General features: G+C 40.9%; 1 protein-coding gene across 1 annotated transcript in view; it reads left to right on the forward strand.

Moving 5' to 3' along the window:
- Nucleotides 1-3,875: 3,875 nt before the first annotated feature.
- PTEN (phosphatase and tensin homolog) overlaps nucleotides 3,876-18,550 on the forward strand; it is a gene marked incomplete at its 5' end in the record, with an annotated part of 85,711 nt that continues 71,036 nt past the window's right edge. The window contains 2 exons of the mRNA XM_080822940.1: nucleotides 3,876-4,059; nucleotides 4,274-5,065. Coding sequence (XP_080679066.1) covers nucleotides 3,876-4,059; nucleotides 4,274-5,065 — 976 coding nt within the window. The remainder of the gene's footprint in view (nucleotides 4,060-4,273; nucleotides 5,066-18,550) is intronic.

An 18,550-nucleotide genomic window follows, 5' to 3' on the forward strand; every position in this document is an offset into this window, starting at 1 on the left:
TGTAATTAGGATAAGCGAAATAAGGGGAAAAGCCTTGGACCCTTGGAATAATAGGGTGGTTTAAAATTCAGACCTATAATTATTATATTTTTCTATTCTGTATGATTTAGAAAACAGTGGTTAAACAGATAAAAATAGAGAAGATTGCTTAAAAATTAAAGCCATTGATTTAGATCTCTATTTGAAAGGTCAGTGTGTGGGAGCTGAGAAAGGCATTATAGTGATCAGCGTTCAACAAAAGACATTTTAGCAGCAGAACCTACAAAGAGCACATCAACTATTTATATCACCCACATCAAGTTGCTGGGCATTTCATTTATCAAAAAAAATAAGAAAGTTATTTTCTTTGGACATTCTTTGGGTGTAGTAACAATACAGTTTTGGAATCAGCTGTTAGAAACTATAATTAAAGCTGGTTTATCATGTTTACTAATTATTTGCATACTTAGCCTCCCTGAAGCTTTATATAATTCTCCCTTTGTTACAAGCTTCTGTTTCTCCCTAGGGCAGTCTGAATCCAGACAGGTAAAGAACTAGAGTGCCTGGAAACCAACGTTTGGTAATATCTGTACAGCCAAGCAGATACCTGCAGGTGAAGTTGAAAAACAATATACAGATTTGAAACTTCCTGTGCATTTGATAGAGTTAGCTCTTTGGAGATTTCAGCTCTACCACTCGGGTAAGGCGAGCCCCTGGGTACAAGGAAGAAGTGAAGGAAAACAAAAACGGAAAACTGAAGTTGCCTTCAGGAACCTATTTAACACTGGGGAGGGAAGGAGGTGTTTATTCAGTAATTACTAATAATGACCTGATAATACTGTCTGGCTGGCCAGACATCTGTCAGTATCGATGATCCTTTTTGTTTACTGCTCGAGAGAAGCAGAGGGAGCTCACATTCAGAGAAGCAGCAAAACTCTGGTCCCATTTTGTTCCCTCCAAAGGAACTCCTGCTGTGGGCCTGTCTCCCATTCCAGCACTTCAAGGTGGTGCGCGCCTTCTCTCCACAAGAACTCTGTGCCATGGGAGTGGAAAAGCATCCTGTCTCCTCATGAACCCATTTCCTTTCCAGGAAGTGGATTTTGGGATAGGGTAGGCTGCAGGGGCAGGGGCAGAGTAGGGCAGCACTAACACCGTGGACTCTGGAGACAAGATCAGCAACTTGAGAAACTGAAGTGGGACATTTTACCCCTCCCCAGTCTACCTCCCTTCAACTTCCTCTTCATTTCCCTGTTTCCCACCAAGTGGTATTTGCTACCTAATGGAGCACAACTCAGTTTCTTAACACATTGTCTAGTAGAACACCTACAAATCAGGAACTCCTTATCATTGGTTATTTGTAAAATAAGGACATCTCTGGCATACCCTAGGCTGTGTGGATTGGGTTTTCATTTTTGGAAACCAAATGGAGGCCTTTCTCCTACTCTTTCCAGATTGTTGCACCCCCCCCCCCCATTTCCTTTTCCACTTGTGGCCCTCACCTCCCCCAGGCTGACTAGGATCATGCACAAAAACAGCCTCCAGTGAGTATCAACGTGGAAGATTCAGCAGGTTGCTAACTCCTGCAGGGCTATCTTAAAAGGATGTAGTCTATAAATGCAAAGTGTTATGGAGCCTGGGAGATCTCTAAGAACACTGTAAATATCCCTGGTTTAATTAGTACTTGTGGAATTAGGTAATGGCCTGTGGCTTCTAAGCAAGCCCTCTTGGGGTTTCTAGTCTTCAAGGGGCTGCCTGCAACCATGAATGTGCTCGTGAACAGTCTTCTTTTGCAGATACCGAATAAATCCTTTTAGACCTCCGTAGGCACCTACTCACAATTACTGCAATACACATGCTAACTGATCCCATTCTCCCAGGCCTTAAAAAATTAAAACAAAAAAAACAAGCCAGCCAGCCAGCCAGCCAGTGCCTCAGCCCAAGTCTCAACTCAGATACTTTGGACTCCGATTGTCTCCTTGAGTTCTACTTCCCAGGGGAAAGAAAAGGAAGAAATTCCTAGATTGATGTTGATTGATACTCACTCTCTTCGAACGGAAAGTGGACAACTCTCTTTGCCGCAGCTGATCAATGTCATGGTAATTGCGCTCCAGCTCTCGATTTTCTGAACCGGCTCTCACGGGGATAGGTCAACCAACCAGGGCTGTTAGCCGACTTGACAGGTTTGTTCTGGGCTGATGGCCACTGACTAGGTTCTCCGACCAGATAAGTCACTTGGCTGAGTCTACAGTAGGTGGGGCACGCTCACCAGCTTAAGGGTAGTGACTGGAAGTTTGTCGCAACGCTGGTGAATTCAAGCAGCGGGCTGCTGCAGGAGATACCCTTTTGGCGCCGGTGCACAGCAGCAGGAAGGTGCGTCCCTGCTAGCGCAGGGCACCAGGGAGGGAAATGCCAGACCCCCGGGGCTCTGCCTCTTCTCCCACGGTGAGGAACGCGCACTGTTGGCCGCGCCAGAGCTCCAAGTCTCAGGTCTTGGCCCTTTAGCTGGCTCGGTAGGTAGCTCGCGAATGGGTAGGACCAGCTTGGGAGCTCTCCCTCCGTGGTCCGCGAGAAGCCGCCGCCAGCGGTGCGGGGAGGCGGAGGCACGTGCTTGAATGTGGGTGCTTGTGTAACCAGCTCCCCAGGCGCCAGCACCGACAGCGCTCCGGCCGGAGGCCGTCGGAGCCTGCGTTTCCGCCGCGACCCGGAGGCTCTGGGTTCCGCTGCCGGCACACGGCAGCACCACCCCGGGCAAAGGACGAGAAGCACTTGCCTCCCCAGCCATCATAGGGGAGTGGGAATTTGGAAAGTTCCCCAACTAGGAACACACGTGACCTCCTCCTGAAAGTAGTTCCGACTGTGACCCGCGTATCCCTCCACCTCCTTTTGAACCCTCCTCGGTCTCCCCGGCCACGCCCACTCGCAGGGGCTGCCGCTTCCTACCGTCCGGTATTTCACACTCGGGCCCGGGCAGCGCTGGCTGCCGGCGTGCGCTGCCCGGCTCTGGGAGCGCGGAAGCCGGCCCGAGGCGATCCGCCCGGCCGGGTTTTCACAGAGGCCCGAAAGGGGGCGGGGCGAGGCAGCTCCTGAGTCCTGAGCCTCAGTCCGCCGCGGTGAACCAAGCTGGAGCTCCGAGAGGAGGGATGCTCAGCTCTCCAGGGGGCAATGCGACGGGCTGCGGTGTGGGTCCCGTCCCCCGGGGTCCGCTTTCGGGGCAACGCGGGCAGTGGTCCTTGGGAGCCTAGACATTTAGGGACGGTGTGCTCACACGGAGTGCGCTCGGTTGCGAGCTCTCGTTTTCAGGGCGAAGGAGCCGAGCTGCTGGGGAAGCGGGAGGTGGGGCGGGGAGAGCGAGCCGGATGAGGCGATACACACGGAGACACAATAGGGGGTTGTTCTTTGTGCAAAGACTGACACCTTGAGGACACGGGCGGGGGGGTGAGCAGAGAGGTAGGCTCCCTCGGCAAAGGCTGCTGTCGGCGAGTCCCTGCCAACGACAGTGATCCGACAGCGGTGCAAAGGGAGGACGAGGCTGGGGGCCGGGCTGGGGAAAGCTGGGGGCGGAGGCGCGGGGGAGAGGCGTCCTCGCTGCGGGGACCGTCCCCGCGTTTCCCTGTACCCCGACCAGCGCGAGTCACCTGGGCCTCCCTACCTGTGCACACAGGTAACGTCAGACTGGAGTCAGTGACGCCTCTCAGTGCACACCTCAGCTCTCCCCTTCTGCCCTCCCCGTCCCCGACAGGGTTTCTGGGCACACACTGAGGCTTGGCTCGTTCCCCCCTCCACCGTTCCCCCCGCCCCAACCCCCCGCCCCGCGCTGCTGCAGAAGCGGCGGCAAGTGCAGCTCCTGGCGGGCGCCTCGCACAAGCCCGAGCGAGCCCCGGGCGCTCGCACTGGGCATGCTCAGTGGCGGCCGCAAGCCGGGGGCTCGGTGCTCGCCCCCGGAGCTGCGGCCCCTGCCTCTCCGCGTCCCTCCCTCCCCCGACGCGGTCTCGCCCGCCTCCCACCTCCCTTCAGGCTCCCAGGCGCCGGGCTCCCGGCGCGGCCGCGGCGGCGGCGGCGGCGGAGGGGGCGGGCGGGCCGGCGGGCGGTGATGTGGCGGGACTCTTTGTGCACTGCGGCAGGATACGCTCCGGGGCGCCGAGCCGCGGCTGCGCTCGGCTCTCTCCTCTCGGAAGCTGCAGCCATGATGGAAGTTTGAGAGTTGAGCCGCTGTGAGGCGAGGCCGGGCTCAGGCGAGGGAGATGAGAGACGGCGGCGGCCGCGGCCCAGAGCCCCTCTCAGCGCCCGTGAGCAGCCGCGGGGGCAGCGCCCTCGGGGAGCCGGCCGGCCGGCGGCGGCGGCAGCGGCGGCGTCTCTCGCCTCGTCCTCGTCCTCTCTTCTAACCGTGCAGCCTCTCGCTCGGCTTCTCGTGCAAGGGACGGTGGAAGCCGCGGGCCCGGGCGGGAGCCGGCTGAGGCGCGGCGGCGGCGGCGGCGGCACCTCCCGCTCCTGGAGCGGGGGGGAGAAGCGGCGGCGGCGGCCGCGGCGGCTGCAGCTCCGGGGAGGGGGCCGGAGTCGCCTGTCACCATTTCCAGGGCTGGGGCCGCCGGAGAGTTGGTCTCTCCCCTCTTACTGCCTCCAACACGGCGGCGGCGGCGGCGGCACGTCCAGGGACCCGGGCCGGCTGTAAACCTCCCCTCCGCCGCCGCCGCACCCCCCCCGGCCCGGGCTCCGGAGGCCGCCGGCGGAGGCAGCGGCCGTCCCGAGGATTCGCCGTCTCCTTCCCGTCCCGCGGCCGCCGCGGCCAGGCCTCTGGCTGCTGAGGAGAAGCAGGCCCCGTCGCTGCAACCATCCAGCAGCCGCCGCAGCAGCCATTACCCGGCTGCGGTCCAGAGCCAGGCGGCGGCAGAGCGAGGGGCATCCGCTACCGCCAAGTCCAGAGCCATTTCCATCCTGCAGAAGAAGCCCCGCCACCAGCAGCTTCTGCCATCTCTCTCCTCCTTTTTCTTCAGCCACAGGCTCCCAGACATGACAGCCATCATCAAAGAGATCGTTAGCAGAAACAAAAGGAGATATCAAGAGGATGGATTCGACTTAGACTTGACCTGTATCCATTTCTGCCGCTGCCCCTCTCTCTGCCTTTCTGTCACTCTCGCATAGAACGTGGGAGCAGAAGGAGGCGAAAAATTTCCATGGTTTGGGTGACCGTAGCAGCTAACCCTGCTCAAATTTCTAGATCGTGTCTCTTTGGTTTCTCTCTTGAATGCATCCAGCCTAGGGTGTGTTCGGCTACATGGAACTCTGGCCCGCTTGCGAGTGTCAAGGCACCGATTGCTTTCTCGGGTCTGTCTGCGGGGTCTCTTCCGAAGGGCTATTGTCCGTTAACACAGAACACGGTACACTGGTGGATTAGTGAGCTCGGTAATCCGGTCTGCTAAATGAACAGAAAAGTAGACGCTTTGAGGTCGAGCATATTTCGATTAAATCTTGGCTTTAGGCCCTAGATCAAGGGTATAGATTAGATTAAAATGAAAATTAGTGTTGCACGTATGCATATTGCATCAGAATCTTGCACTGATTGTTTTGAGTTTCCTGGGTTGCATTGATAGACTTTTTTTTTTTAATGTGAGTTGTGAGCTGATTTGCATAACTTTGGAAGCAGAATCGTTTTCGGCATATATGGGTGTTCATTGGAGGGCAGAAGTAGGTTTGTGTATTTAAGCTAAGTTTAATTACAACTTTGAACTGCATTTAGAAGTTTTGTAGTTTGAAATCAATAGTGTCATAGGAAATATGCCTCATAAGGCGCTCTTACTGGATCTTTGTTAAATTTGCCTTTTTTTTTCCTTTTTTTTTTTTTCCCCTCCTGAAGGGGTGATAGAGGATAGGGCATGAAATTTGCAGCTCAGTAGCATTTTATATTCAGTGGTCCTGTCACGTAATAGAATGGAGATTGAAGGTTTTTTGATCCCAGATGATAATGTTGTGTAGGTTCCAAGGGTATTGTGTGCAGCAGATTGTGATTGCAGAGATTAAGTGTCAGTTCTTCCTTGAAATTTAAGTGTTACTGTGATGCCAGAATGGCTGCTCACCTAATTCAAGTTGCAGGTCCTCTGACACCGTTGGGGGTCCATTAATCGTACTCTGACTTACATATAATGTCAAGCGTAATTTAACCGGCAAGAGGGGATGACTCCAACGTCAGACTGTGTAGGTATGTTAGCTGTTTTTCACCCATTGCCTTAAATTTACTGACTCAGGTTGTTGAATAAGACAGAAACCCAAGAATTTTAAGAAGCATTATTGTTTCGGTTGTCTACAAGTTAGGCCTTTGTACCTCAAAAGATAGTGGTTATCGAAAGGCATTGATCTTTGCAGTTTCAGGTATAACGTACTGGTTTTGATCAAGGAGGGGGATAGAGCCCTCCTGGTTTGCAGAATGGAAAGTATCATAGACATTCAGAGTTCCTGGTAGGCCTGTGTTGTTGAAGGCATGAAAAAACAGAATTAAGTTGTTGTTTGAGGTGTCTGAAGCATCTTATTGAGGCTGCTGTTAAGACCAAAAATTGGGTGATGTGAATTATCACAGTGGACAATATTTAGTTAAAATTATGTAATTGCATCAGTGTTAATATTCTTAATAGAAATTATGTTTTAGCTAATATCAGTAAACATTCTGCCTAAAGGTTGAGTGGCGCTAAAGTATCCATATGTCCTGCTAAAAACTGTGGGGGAAGATTTGTTTTTTGAAGAAACTGCTTTCTATCTGAAGAGGTTTTATTCCTTTGGATTATATAGCTGCACGTTGATGTGCACAACTAATTTTGCCCAAGTGTTTGTTTTGAGATGAAGGTAAAAGTTACTGAAGAAGTTGCTTTATAACACACAAAACGTAAGTTTTCTGTTAAGTTAAAAAATTAATGTTTGAGAAGAATATTTAGAAGTTCTGGAGTCTGCATTAATTGCAGAACTAGTCAGGCTGAACTTGACCCACTTGCCTAGAAGGTAATTAATTATGGAAAAACTTCTGACTTGTAATTTATTTCAAAAGCAGTCTACTGTTGGTGTGAACTGACAGCCATCTGGATGCATAGGAACAAATTGATTAACTGTTTCTTTAACTTTTTCAGAAAAGTCCCTATGCAAAAAAATGCCTCTAATGCTGTTGGGTAGATCGCTTTTATTATTCAGAGTACGTTTATAGTATTTTTACTTTACTCATTTGCTTTAAAATTTAGCAGGGTTTTAAGTTCAAAATTATTCTACCAGGTTATTTACACGTGAGTAGTGAGATGACTGGCCAGGTCTCCGTTGATTTCAGAAGTGTGCCTTTACACATGAAATTTGTGTGAGTTAAAACTTTCTCGAGCACTGTGCTTTTAGTTATATATGGAAAGCAGTGTCAAATATTGCATCAAATGACTAATAACACTTAATTTCTAGAGTTGTGGTTTTATTGAGCCAAATATTGATATGAAAAAAAATCACTTAGGAAAAAGTCAGTAAAGGGCTCTTTTTTGATAGTTGCACTTCCAATAATTTTGGTGCACCAAAGCACTTTGGTTTGCTTGGTTTCACTTTAGTGTTCTGTGTTTATTGGTGGGGGTGGTGGGGGGGAGGAATTAAAATGGCCATTGAAGACTGTCTCTGGCAGGTTGTACTATCTGTTTCAGCAGCTAGCCTGTGAGAAGTTAAATTTCTTTCTGAAAGTAGTGATTGGAGTGTTTCTATCTGATAAGAAAGATTAAGAATGTAGTGATTTCTCAAAGGAAAATTGAGGACATTTATTTGCAAATTTTGCAATATTATTTGCAAAATTGAGTTATTCTAAAAATAATTTGTTGGTTCCTTATTGTTAGTCAGGAAAGTAGCATTGACCGTGAGACTGTAAAAAAGTTTAGTGTCTTTAGATTTCATGGAAATTTTAGGCTTTGGTTGTATGTATTTTTATTTTTTGATAAGTTTGCGTCTTTTCAAATGTTAATCATAGGGAGTTTTTTTAAACTTGTAGAGGGTACAGGGACTGTTGAAGTTAACTATTGTTTTTTAAGATTGGTGATTATTGAAATGACCATACTGTGAAGTTTTTGTTTTTTTTTAAAGATTCTATTAACAATTTTTATTTTACCCTGTTTCATATCTGCTAAGTTGCATTTCTTTTCTGAGCAACATGACTGGGCATCCTAATTGTGTAACAGTTTACGAACTTCATTTTCATGAAGATTATTCAAGAATAAAGTGCCTCTGAAAGGAGAATAATTTACAGTCTCTGACTTAATGTAAGGAAAAAGGGATTTTATTGCTGTGCATTGTGAAGGTTTGCAGAGTAGTGCAGTCATCTGTGGATTCACATCGTGTATCGTGCACTAAAGGAATAGTACGTGAATAAACGTCCTGAAATATGGTGACTTATAACCACCTCAGTTTAAAATTTATTTTTAGAAACTGTAGAAAAAGAAAGATGCATTGCTGTTCCTTCCTTTTGGAATTTTAACAACATGACCGAGGCAGCAATCAATATTTTAGTTTTTGTGTGGAACGGTACATATGTTTTTCTTAATAACCACTTAAATATACAAACTTCTTGATTCTTATTTTCACATGTTCTCATTTTGAGATTTGCTTCATTTGCTGTTTGTTCGTTTGGTGATACCTTAATACTTAATATTTTTTAGACCACTTTAGTAATTATACTTCAGTGACTTTTAATGGAGGAAGAGTTACTATGGGAAAATGAATGCACAAAGTTTCAACATTAACTTACTCTCAGTAAACATTTTTTTTTTAAAGATTTTATTTACTTATCTGAGGGAGAATGAGGGGGGGCGGGAAGCAAGAGAGGGGGGAGGGTCAGAGGGAGAAGCAAACTCTCCACCAAGCAGGGAGCTTGATGGGGGACTCCATCCCAGGACTCCAGGATCATGACCTGAGCCGAAGGCAGTCACTTAACCAGCTGAGCCACCCACGGTCCCCATCATTTTACATTTAAATTTTGACCTCAGCCTTTTTAGTAAGACAAATGTGTAGGAAATATTTTTATATTGAAACAATATATGTGAGATGGCGTTTGTAACGAGAAATTTAGAAGTGTGCATGCACTTGGTAGTTTTTCACTTACTTCAAGTGTTTGGCCTTGGTTGTAGTCCAAGGTTTTAGCTTCCAGAAGCTATGTTATTAATGATTGTATAAAATACTTATTTAACATCATTTTTTTCCCTGTAGAGACCATGAGTTCTGAGGTTTTATTTCTATTTTGTGGAGCCCTCCCTCTTCCTCACCTTTTCTCTTTCTCCCTCGTTTTTTGTTGGATAAATTTTGATTTTAAGTGAAGTCAGTTTGGAGAATTCTTTTGAGACCTGAATTCATTAAGAAAATGATAATTTATTCTTAGAATTTGTTCTAAGGGTAGTGACTTAAGACATTTGTATCAACTTCTGAGGTAGGAGTCAGTAATGATTTCTGTAAATAATTCAGTTCTGTTTTACAGTTGCTTTCTGTCTGGTAGCTTTGAAATTAATGCATTTGCTGTCAGAACTGTCAATAATTTTGAGGTTAGACTGCATGACCTTAAGTTGGTAAGGATTTGCTGAGCGAACTGATATCCTTAATTGTTTTATAAAGGCCACTTACGGCCACATGCATTCTTTGCTAGGTGGTCAGAAGTGTTCTGGTCTGTCAGTAATGATTGCTTTTTTTTTTTTTAATAAATGATTGTCTTTCTAAGCATTGGATATATGCACCTACTGATGTAAAATGCTTTCATTTGTCGGGAAGGGTGAAGTTAGTGTATTGGATTTGATTCTTCACCTATCCTCCAATTTTTTGAATTTTTTCATTGGTTATAGAAAAGGCATTAGCAATTTGGTTCTTTTAAGGTAATTTGCACTGGATTAAAGGCTCTTGCAAAAATATTAATATAGAAAAAACACTATTTAGGCATCAATTTCAGAGAAGTTTTAGTTCAGTTCAGTGTAGTTAAGGCATATTCTTGTTCATTTGCAGCAGTTTTCATTAAGAGGCAGGTGGACATCTGCAGGGTGTTAGGTATACATTTGGTTGTACTGAAAATATTGAGAGATGGATACTGTGGCTGCACCTGACAGCAAAGAATATTCTTACCCTGTACATAGTGTGGACAAGAAGACCGTTGACATATTAGATTTTAGGTATTTATGCACTTTGTCATCCATAGTCATCACTTTATATATGGACAGTGAATCTGTGTGGATATTCTGTGTATATGTGCAAATAAGTACAAAGTTTGCAGACTCTCTTGTAGTATTTAAAAAATGAGGTTACCTCGGTGGCTCTTACTTTATCATTTTCACATAAGGTTAAGTTTATTTTAAATGACATTAAGATGTTGAGTATTAATTTTATCTGCACTGTTGTGTGTACGTTGTTTCATTGTAGATGTTAGGGTGGCAGTGTAGGCTCTACACCCAGACTTGCCTGTGTTGGAATCTGGGCTCTCCCACTTTGAGAAGGTTACTTAATCTTTCTCAAATTGTTTCTTTTGTAAAATTTATCTTAAAGAATAAATGAGATAAGTATGGGTAATTCTCTTAGCATACTACCTGCCACATGGTAACTGCTGCTCTTAAAAATTATAATTTCAGATTATCCATTATGTGAAATTATTTGTATTTTCATTTATGGGAGGAGCAGTGATTGTAACTGAATTTCCTCAGTTTTGGACATCTAAGAATTTTAATTGGTTCAGACTGAGTATTTTTTGAAATAGGGGTATTCCTTTAGGAGCTCCGAGTATAAGATGTCTGTGATTTCATTGTTTCATCACAAATGAAATATAAAAGTCTGCTCACTCACACTGTTAACCAAAGAAAAGTCAAATAGGCTAATCAAAAAGTGTTTGCTTTAATATATTAAGGTTAAGTTGAAAACTTCGTATTATCATTGCATAATGAAATAGATGTTTTAAAATAAAAATTTGTTATAATAAATTTTTCTTTAGTGTTAGAGATAGGTCAACTTAAATATATGTTATTCACAAAGAGTAATCTTCTCAAAGAAAACTTTTTTTTTTAAAGATTTTATTTATTTATTTGAAAGAGAATGAGTGAGAGAGAGCATGAGAGAGGAGAAGGTCAGAGGGAGAAGCAGACTCCCCAAGGAGCTGGGAGCCCGATGCGGGACTTGATCCTGGAAGTCCGGGATCATGACCTGAGCCGAAGGCAGTCGCTCAACCAACTGAGCCACCCAGGCGCCCCTCAAAGAAAACTTTTAATGTATGATACAAAACTTACATCACTATCCATAAAGGTATATACTTTTTAAGTTTGTTTTTGGGAGAGGTATGAAACTTTGAATGCCAAGTTACACTTATTACAATACAACTTACACTTAACATAATCTGATAATGCCTCCATGTAATGTAGGAATTTTTTTTTTTTTAAGACTTTATTGATTTATTTGACACAGAGAGCACAAGCAGGGGGAGCAGCAGGCAGAGGGAGAGGGAGAAGCAGGCTCCCTACTGAGCAGGGAGCCCGATATGGGACTCAATCCCAGGACCCTGGGATCTTGACCCAAGCCGAAGGCAGCCAGCCACTTAACCTACTGAGCCACCCAGGTGCCTCAGGAATTTTAATTTAGTGTTAAAATGTTTGTATTACTGCATCCCATTTTCACATTTGATCATGAGTTTCAATATAATTTTAGGCCTTGGAAATGGGAAGAAAACTAAAGGATTTTTTTTTTCTTATTTATTCTTGCCGGGTATGGGGAAGGATGGAATATGCTTGAGACCTACCTGGTAAAGGCCATTTTGTGTGCATAGGGAGGATTCTTTTTTTTCTTTTGCCTTTGCTGGTCTCCCAGCTGTCTCCCAGTACTATCACTAGTGAAGCACTTGATTTCCAGTGAGTTTTTTTGCTTGCTTATTTGTTTCACATTGCAGAATGAATGATGCTCTGTCTCGTTATATACGTGACTGTCTGATGATATGATTTTTATGTATTTTGTTATGTGTTGCATAAACTAGCCGTATTTTTGGTCTAAGTCTCTGTTACAGAATTCAACATTTTGACATCTTCTAGAACAATTGAGTCGTCTAAAACTCTTTCCTGACACATGCCATCTATGTGCTACCAAAACTCAGTGGATTTAATATTATTTAGACTTCAGAATAATTTCAAATTTTATTTCCTTTGATTTTTGTGGATTTTCAGGCTAAAATACCAGGTTTTTTTCTTTACTAGTAATTGCAAGGATTGCATTCTGCCAATTTTGTATGTTTAATATTTTTGACCTTTAAAAAGAGAGTATAGTGTTGTTTAATGTGTTATGAAATGCATTGTGATTTGAATCACATATTCTTTCAATCAGGTGTATTCTTGAAGTGATTTATAAGTAGAGCATACATGTTCAAAGTTGCAAACAAGTCTGCTTTAAAATGTATGCAATTTTTTTTCCATTTAAAATACCTTTGCTTTCATGAATTAGTGAGACTTTGAGTATTCTAGTCATTCTGAACTGATTAGAGATTAAATAAATAGAATTGAAAACTTGTTTCTACTTTTAAAATGAAGTTTGGGGGATGTTAACTAAGCTTGATTTTTAGGTGTTTACTTTTAAAATGTGTACTTATGAATTACTTTATTCTGAGTCCGTTAGAGATCACATGGAATGCTTGGGCTTTTCCTATTTTGTTTTGTTTTTTTATAATGTGAAGACTGTTTTGCCAGCTTTGTAAAATTTATTTAACGTTCCTAACTTAATCATTCAAGAAATATGAAATAAGAGAAAAATGAGGATTTGAGTCAGAAGATTTTTTTTTTCTGCTTGATTAATGTAGTAGTGTTAGCTGGCATATATCTTAACAGTGTCTTATATTTATTTAGTGGTTTTTTTTTTTAATTAACAAAGCCCTTTCTTAATCTTTAGCTCATTTGGTTTTGCATAGAAGAAAAAAGCCTAAAAGAGCAAGTATTACTGTCCATCCTTATTTATTTTTTTTTCCTTTTGTAATGTAGGAATCATAGCTCCAGTAAGAATCAGTAACTTGTTAAGGGCTAGTAGAAATTGAGTCCAAAGAAGGGTGTAGGGTTTTTAGGTACTTGGTGCAGTATTTTCCCCATTATATTAGTGGTTCTCAAACTTTAGAGGGCCTCAGAATAACCTGGAGGACTTGTTAAACCATTAATTTCTTGTCCCACCCTAAGAATTTGTGATTCATTAGGTCTGGGTTGGGGCCTGATAATTTGCATTTGTAACAAGTTTCCAAGTGATGCTGATGCTGGTGGTCTGGGGTTCACACTTTGTGAACCACTGTATTATGTTCTCTTCAATTAAACAAATCCTTAATGTGTTATTTCCTTTAGGTTAATAGAACTTATACATATATTATCTAAATTGATCTGTAAACCCTAAATAGCTCAACATGGCAAATTTTATTCTGATTAGGTAGATGAGGCAGTAAGTTTAGAAAAGCAGCGTGCTGGGGTAGATAGAGCATGGACTTGGGAGTCAGCTAGTTAAAGTGTAGCTTAACTCCTTGCTCAGCCACATATCAGTTGTGTAATAAAAGATACACTGCTTTAACATTAGTGAACCCTACTTTCGACATCTCTAACGTGGTAAAAATCCTGATAGGGTAGTTTTTAGGTTTGTTAGAAGTATAGGTGAGGTGTTCAACGAATATTGGTTGCGAACTGGGAGTGACCGCCTCCCACCTTGTCTGGGCACTGGCGGTGTCTGGAGACATTTTGGGTGGTCACAGCTGGGCAGTCAGTGTGGGAGGGGTGCTCTAGTAGAGCCCAGGGAGGCTGCTGTGTGTCCTACATGTACAGAACAGTCCCTCCCACAGCAGAGTTGTCTGGCCCAAAGTGCCAATAATGTGAGGTTGAGAAACTCAACTTTATTACTCTTTTTAAAGATTTTATTTTTTTGTCAGAGACAGAGTGAGCACAAGCAGGGGAGAGGGTCAGGCAGAGGGAGAAGCAGACTCCACACTGAGCAAGGAACCCTATGTGGGACTTGATCCCAGGACCTTGGGGGTCATGACCTGAGCTGAAGGCAGATGCTTAACGACTGATTCATCCAGGTGTCCCGAGAAACTCTAAAGGTATAAAGTGTCTGGTACCTGCTAATAAGAGAAGTATAATATTTGATAAAAGTCAGTACCTTTGGCCTTAGGCTGTGGTATTTAAGAAGGTCAGTTTGCTAATACGTGATGGAGCAAGGCTTTTAACATCTAGGTTTTCTACCTGCTGCTAGGCCAATATTCTTTATAGTAGGAACTTTGTCCACAAAAAATATCACTGGTAACCAAAAAGCCTTATTTCAAGAAGGCTTATGTGTTATTTGGCTGGTTGTGAAAGTGTTGCTTTGAACTTTTAGAAAAGACTGAAGATGTTTGTAGTAAGTGTGTAAGTGTAATGCACCTTCAGAGGTATTCAGAAGGACATTACGTAGAATTGCTCTAACAGGGTGCATGCGCTTTATTAAAAAAAACACTTTTTTAGAATTTTTATTTTGGCAATAGTTTTTAAAGTAATCTTTAGCTTGTTTCCTTTAATTATGTGGTTGTTGAGTTGTTGAGAGATACTTTGCCCCCAGTGTACTTGTTTTTTGTTATTTAATGCATTTTTTAGTCTTAAACTTTATTCTGAAGCAGCTTTGTTATATACTCAGATCTGGTGGAGTTAAATGTGTTCATGTGAAATGGCAAATTTCTGACAAGTTATAAAAAACTTCTGTCTTTCCAGATAAAGAAAGTAGGGCTGACTCTAAGGTTCTCTGATGCATGTGTTTTGTTACATTCTTTTCTAGATCCTAACTTTGCTAAGTCAGCCTGTTGAATTGAAGTGCTTTATTTATCTAATTAAAAAACTTGCATTAATGTGAAGTTTTTAGAAAAAATTAGGGTGGAGCTTTAGATTAATTCAGAAATGAGAAAATGTCAGGGGAGTAGCTTAGTGGATTCTGAATTTTTTTTGTTTTTAGGGCAGACAAACGTAATTACGAAAGTGTTCTAGGAATAGATTGTTTGCTGTGATTTTTTTTTCCTGTTTGCTTGATTTTACAATTTACTTTGCCTCTTGCTTGGCTCAAGCAGAATAAAATATCAGGCCTTTCTTAAAAATTCTAATGAAATTTAAGTTTTGACTGAATGTTGTGATTTCTTTTTGAGATTATAGGAGACATCCAGAGATAGTGATAAATATTTTAAAACCAGGACTGCTAATTATATGATAGCTTCAAATTTGTTAAGAAAACAGATGGTATTTATTGCTGTAATTTAATTGACTAAGGCTTATGGTATTTATTTCAGTATATGAATAATAAATTTCATTTGCTATACATAAGAAAATTTCTTTTGAAAAATTCATTTTATACAAATACAACTAAAGAAAAATTTTAAAAAGTGCCTATCGTCCTACTTCTCTGAAATGTCATGCTTTCTTTCAGCTTCTAGTTTTTTTCGTATGCATCTAGTTTAAAATGTAATTCATCTTAGTGAACTTAAAAGGTGTTTGTGCATTTTTAAACAATTTCCAGAGCCCTTTATAATTGCCTTAGTTATTTTAAGTGGTGAAGCTATCAGAAATAGTTTTTTAAAGGATTTTATTTATTTATTTGAGAGAGTGAGTGAGAAAGAGCGCAAGCATAGAAGGGGCAAAGGGAGAGGGAGAAGCAGACTCCCAGCTGAGCAGGAGCCCGATGTTAGACTTGGTCCCAGGACCCTGGCACTCATGACCTGAGCCGAAGGCAGATTCTTAACTGACTGAGCCGCCCAGGCACCCCAGAAATACTTGTTTCTCTGTAGTTAGTTACACATTAAACTTGTTTCCAATATTTGGCTAATATTTTTTTCTTTTAGAGTGGATTTAAGATGACCTATTAGGAAAGATTTTCATGGTTTAGATTCACAAAATCATAATCTGCTGCACACAAAAAAAGCTGAAGTGTTGGACTCTTGAAACTTTTTTCCCCTTAGTTATTTCTAGGAAAGCTATTACATACTTAAAATTTAAGCACATTTTACTTCTTAGAGTAAGACAAAATAAAATTTAAATACTTTGGATCTGTCAAATTTCATTTTCCTATTGTGGGAATATTAAATTGTATTGCAATTAAAGTAGATATAGAAGTGATTTGAATAAAACTTCACATCATTTATACCAAAGTGGATATAACCAATCACTTTCCTGTCTGTAATCAGGACATGGCTTATCATGATGATACTCTTCCCTTGAGCATATTTTGAATGATACAGTTTATATTTGCATAGTTGCCTTGGTAATTGGTGATATTTACTGATGAAGGTTTGCTCTGCATTTCACTTATAATAAAAAATTGCATTTGTTAGTGTCAGATTTTTAAGTGTCATATATTAAAACAGGGAGATAATTTTGACCTTATTAGCTAAATGATGTCTTGAGCAAATGTATTAATTCATGTACTTAGAACATAAGTATTGAGGAAGAAACAAACTCTTCTCTTTTTTAAACAAAATTACTTGTTAGAGTTACATTTTTTAAATGAGATAAAATTGTTTCAATACTTAAGCATAAGGAAATTTTGATTTAGGTATGCTATATACCTTTTTGGTGCTAATGAAAATGAAGTAATGATAAAAATACTTTGTAAATGTGTGCATATATGTTTTTTGAAAACGGAAGAGGCAGTCTGACATCTGGATAGTTTTCGTGGGCTAGATGTAGGAAATTTATGGAAAATAAATATCAGCACACCAAAAGTATGATGCATTTTTGCATATCTAGTTTCTGTTCACTATGATCAGGATTATAGATAATACTGTAAAATACACTCAGGTGCTGGATATTAAGGCTATTTGGATTCTTTTTAATACTGAAAAGGTCACACAGATTGTGATTACTGTGTAGTGTCCAAGAACTAAGGTTTGCCATCTGTTACTCAAATACAGGAAAAAGTTAAGATAATCTAGTGATATGAGTGGTTTTGACATTTCTGTTTTTTGGAATCATTTATTAATTATAGTCTTTAAAGACTAATATCAAATGTTAAACTTTTGCAGAAATAAAGCTTAGAGGTTATGCCAGTGTTTATATTTTTCTTATAAAATGTGAAGATATTGGTTGAGAACTAAAGCTTATATAATGGAAGTCTGGCTTTTAGTCATTTAGTTTTACAAGATTATTTGGATATTTAAGTGGAAACACCATGTTTTATCTTGAGATATTAAGTTATATGAGATTTTGGTAGTTTTAAGCTATAATTTTCCTAAAAGTTGATATATAGGAATTCATTATTGCGGAACTTCATCAGGGAACTGATTTAATATGTATTCCTTAAATATTTGCTTTAAATATTTTTCAGGTCCTCTGCTTTCTTGTACAACTCAATTCTTGTCTTTCTGCTGTTAAGTGATTTTCCCCATTTAAAATTTTGCTTTTTTATTTTAAGCTACAATATATAAGTTGTTTCTGTAACATAATTCCTTTTCACACCCTCCCTCCCCAAGAACTGGGTGTTGCCAGGTTGCATAGATGTCTTTAAAATTGCATATTGGGCTTAATAGGGTCTGATTAGTTTTAATCTACTTTATTTATTATATTGATGTTTTTACTGAGAAGTTTGTTATGCCAAATGATTAATATGATCAGGCATAATATTTCAGTGTAGATAGGATCTAACTTTGTGTTTAGGGCCTCTATTTTTTGTGTAAGAAACATCTTGCCAATTTAAAACTCATGTCTGATGGAAGTAGATTGTTTGACAAGCATCACTTTATAGAATTTGTTCAGGTCTGAGCTGTAGGTCATGAAGAGAATGGTGCCCTTTTGGATAATCAGATAATATGTATGTAAATTCTGTCTCTTATATTAAGTGAGGGAGCACATATGTAGGTGAGACTTTTATCCAAATATTCAGTCTTTACCTGTTTTGTTTGCCTAATAGTATTTAAAGGGTGTGTGAGGTGTTATGAGCTCCTTTCCCTTGTTTTCGTTTCTGTCCCTCCCATCTAACTGTTGGTATTTTTGTTTTTCTGTATGTTGAACTTTTATGTTTTTAAACAGTTTTTTGGTTGACAGAGTTGAATCCTTAGTTTTATCTTTCATGTTTCAGCTTAATAATTTTCGAAGTTTTTCGTATATTCTTCTTTGCTTATGAAGATTCCACAACTAATTGATCAGTAATTGTGCTTTTTTCTCCTAGTTGTGATAATTGGATTTATACTAAAATGATACTTGCTTTTTAGGAACAAGCATTTATGGGTAGCTGACTAAAATTAAAAGTACTACCTTTTCAAACCAAGCAATGTAGACTTGCTCTCATATTTTTTAGTATATTTAAAAACTACATATTATTAAAATTTAAAATATGAATTTTGACTAATATTTTAGTATATGTAATTTCAGAGGTTTTTTTGATGATCCACTTATTCAAGTGATTATAAAATTGATATAATGATAAAAATATCCTCAGTGAGAATATGAATCATATTTTTCAGTATTAGAACAAGGCAGTTTTCATAAAATCAGTAATATGATTCTTATTAATGTAGTAATAAATGCCAATATCTGTGCCTTAGTATTTTAAAGTAGACCTGTATTTTTAGTTTATATTAGTCTTATCCAGGATT

The sequence above is a fragment of the Martes martes genome (assembly GCF_963455335.1).
Source record: "Martes martes genome assembly, chromosome: 14".
NCBI lineage: Eukaryota > Metazoa > Chordata > Mammalia > Carnivora > Mustelidae > Martes > Martes martes.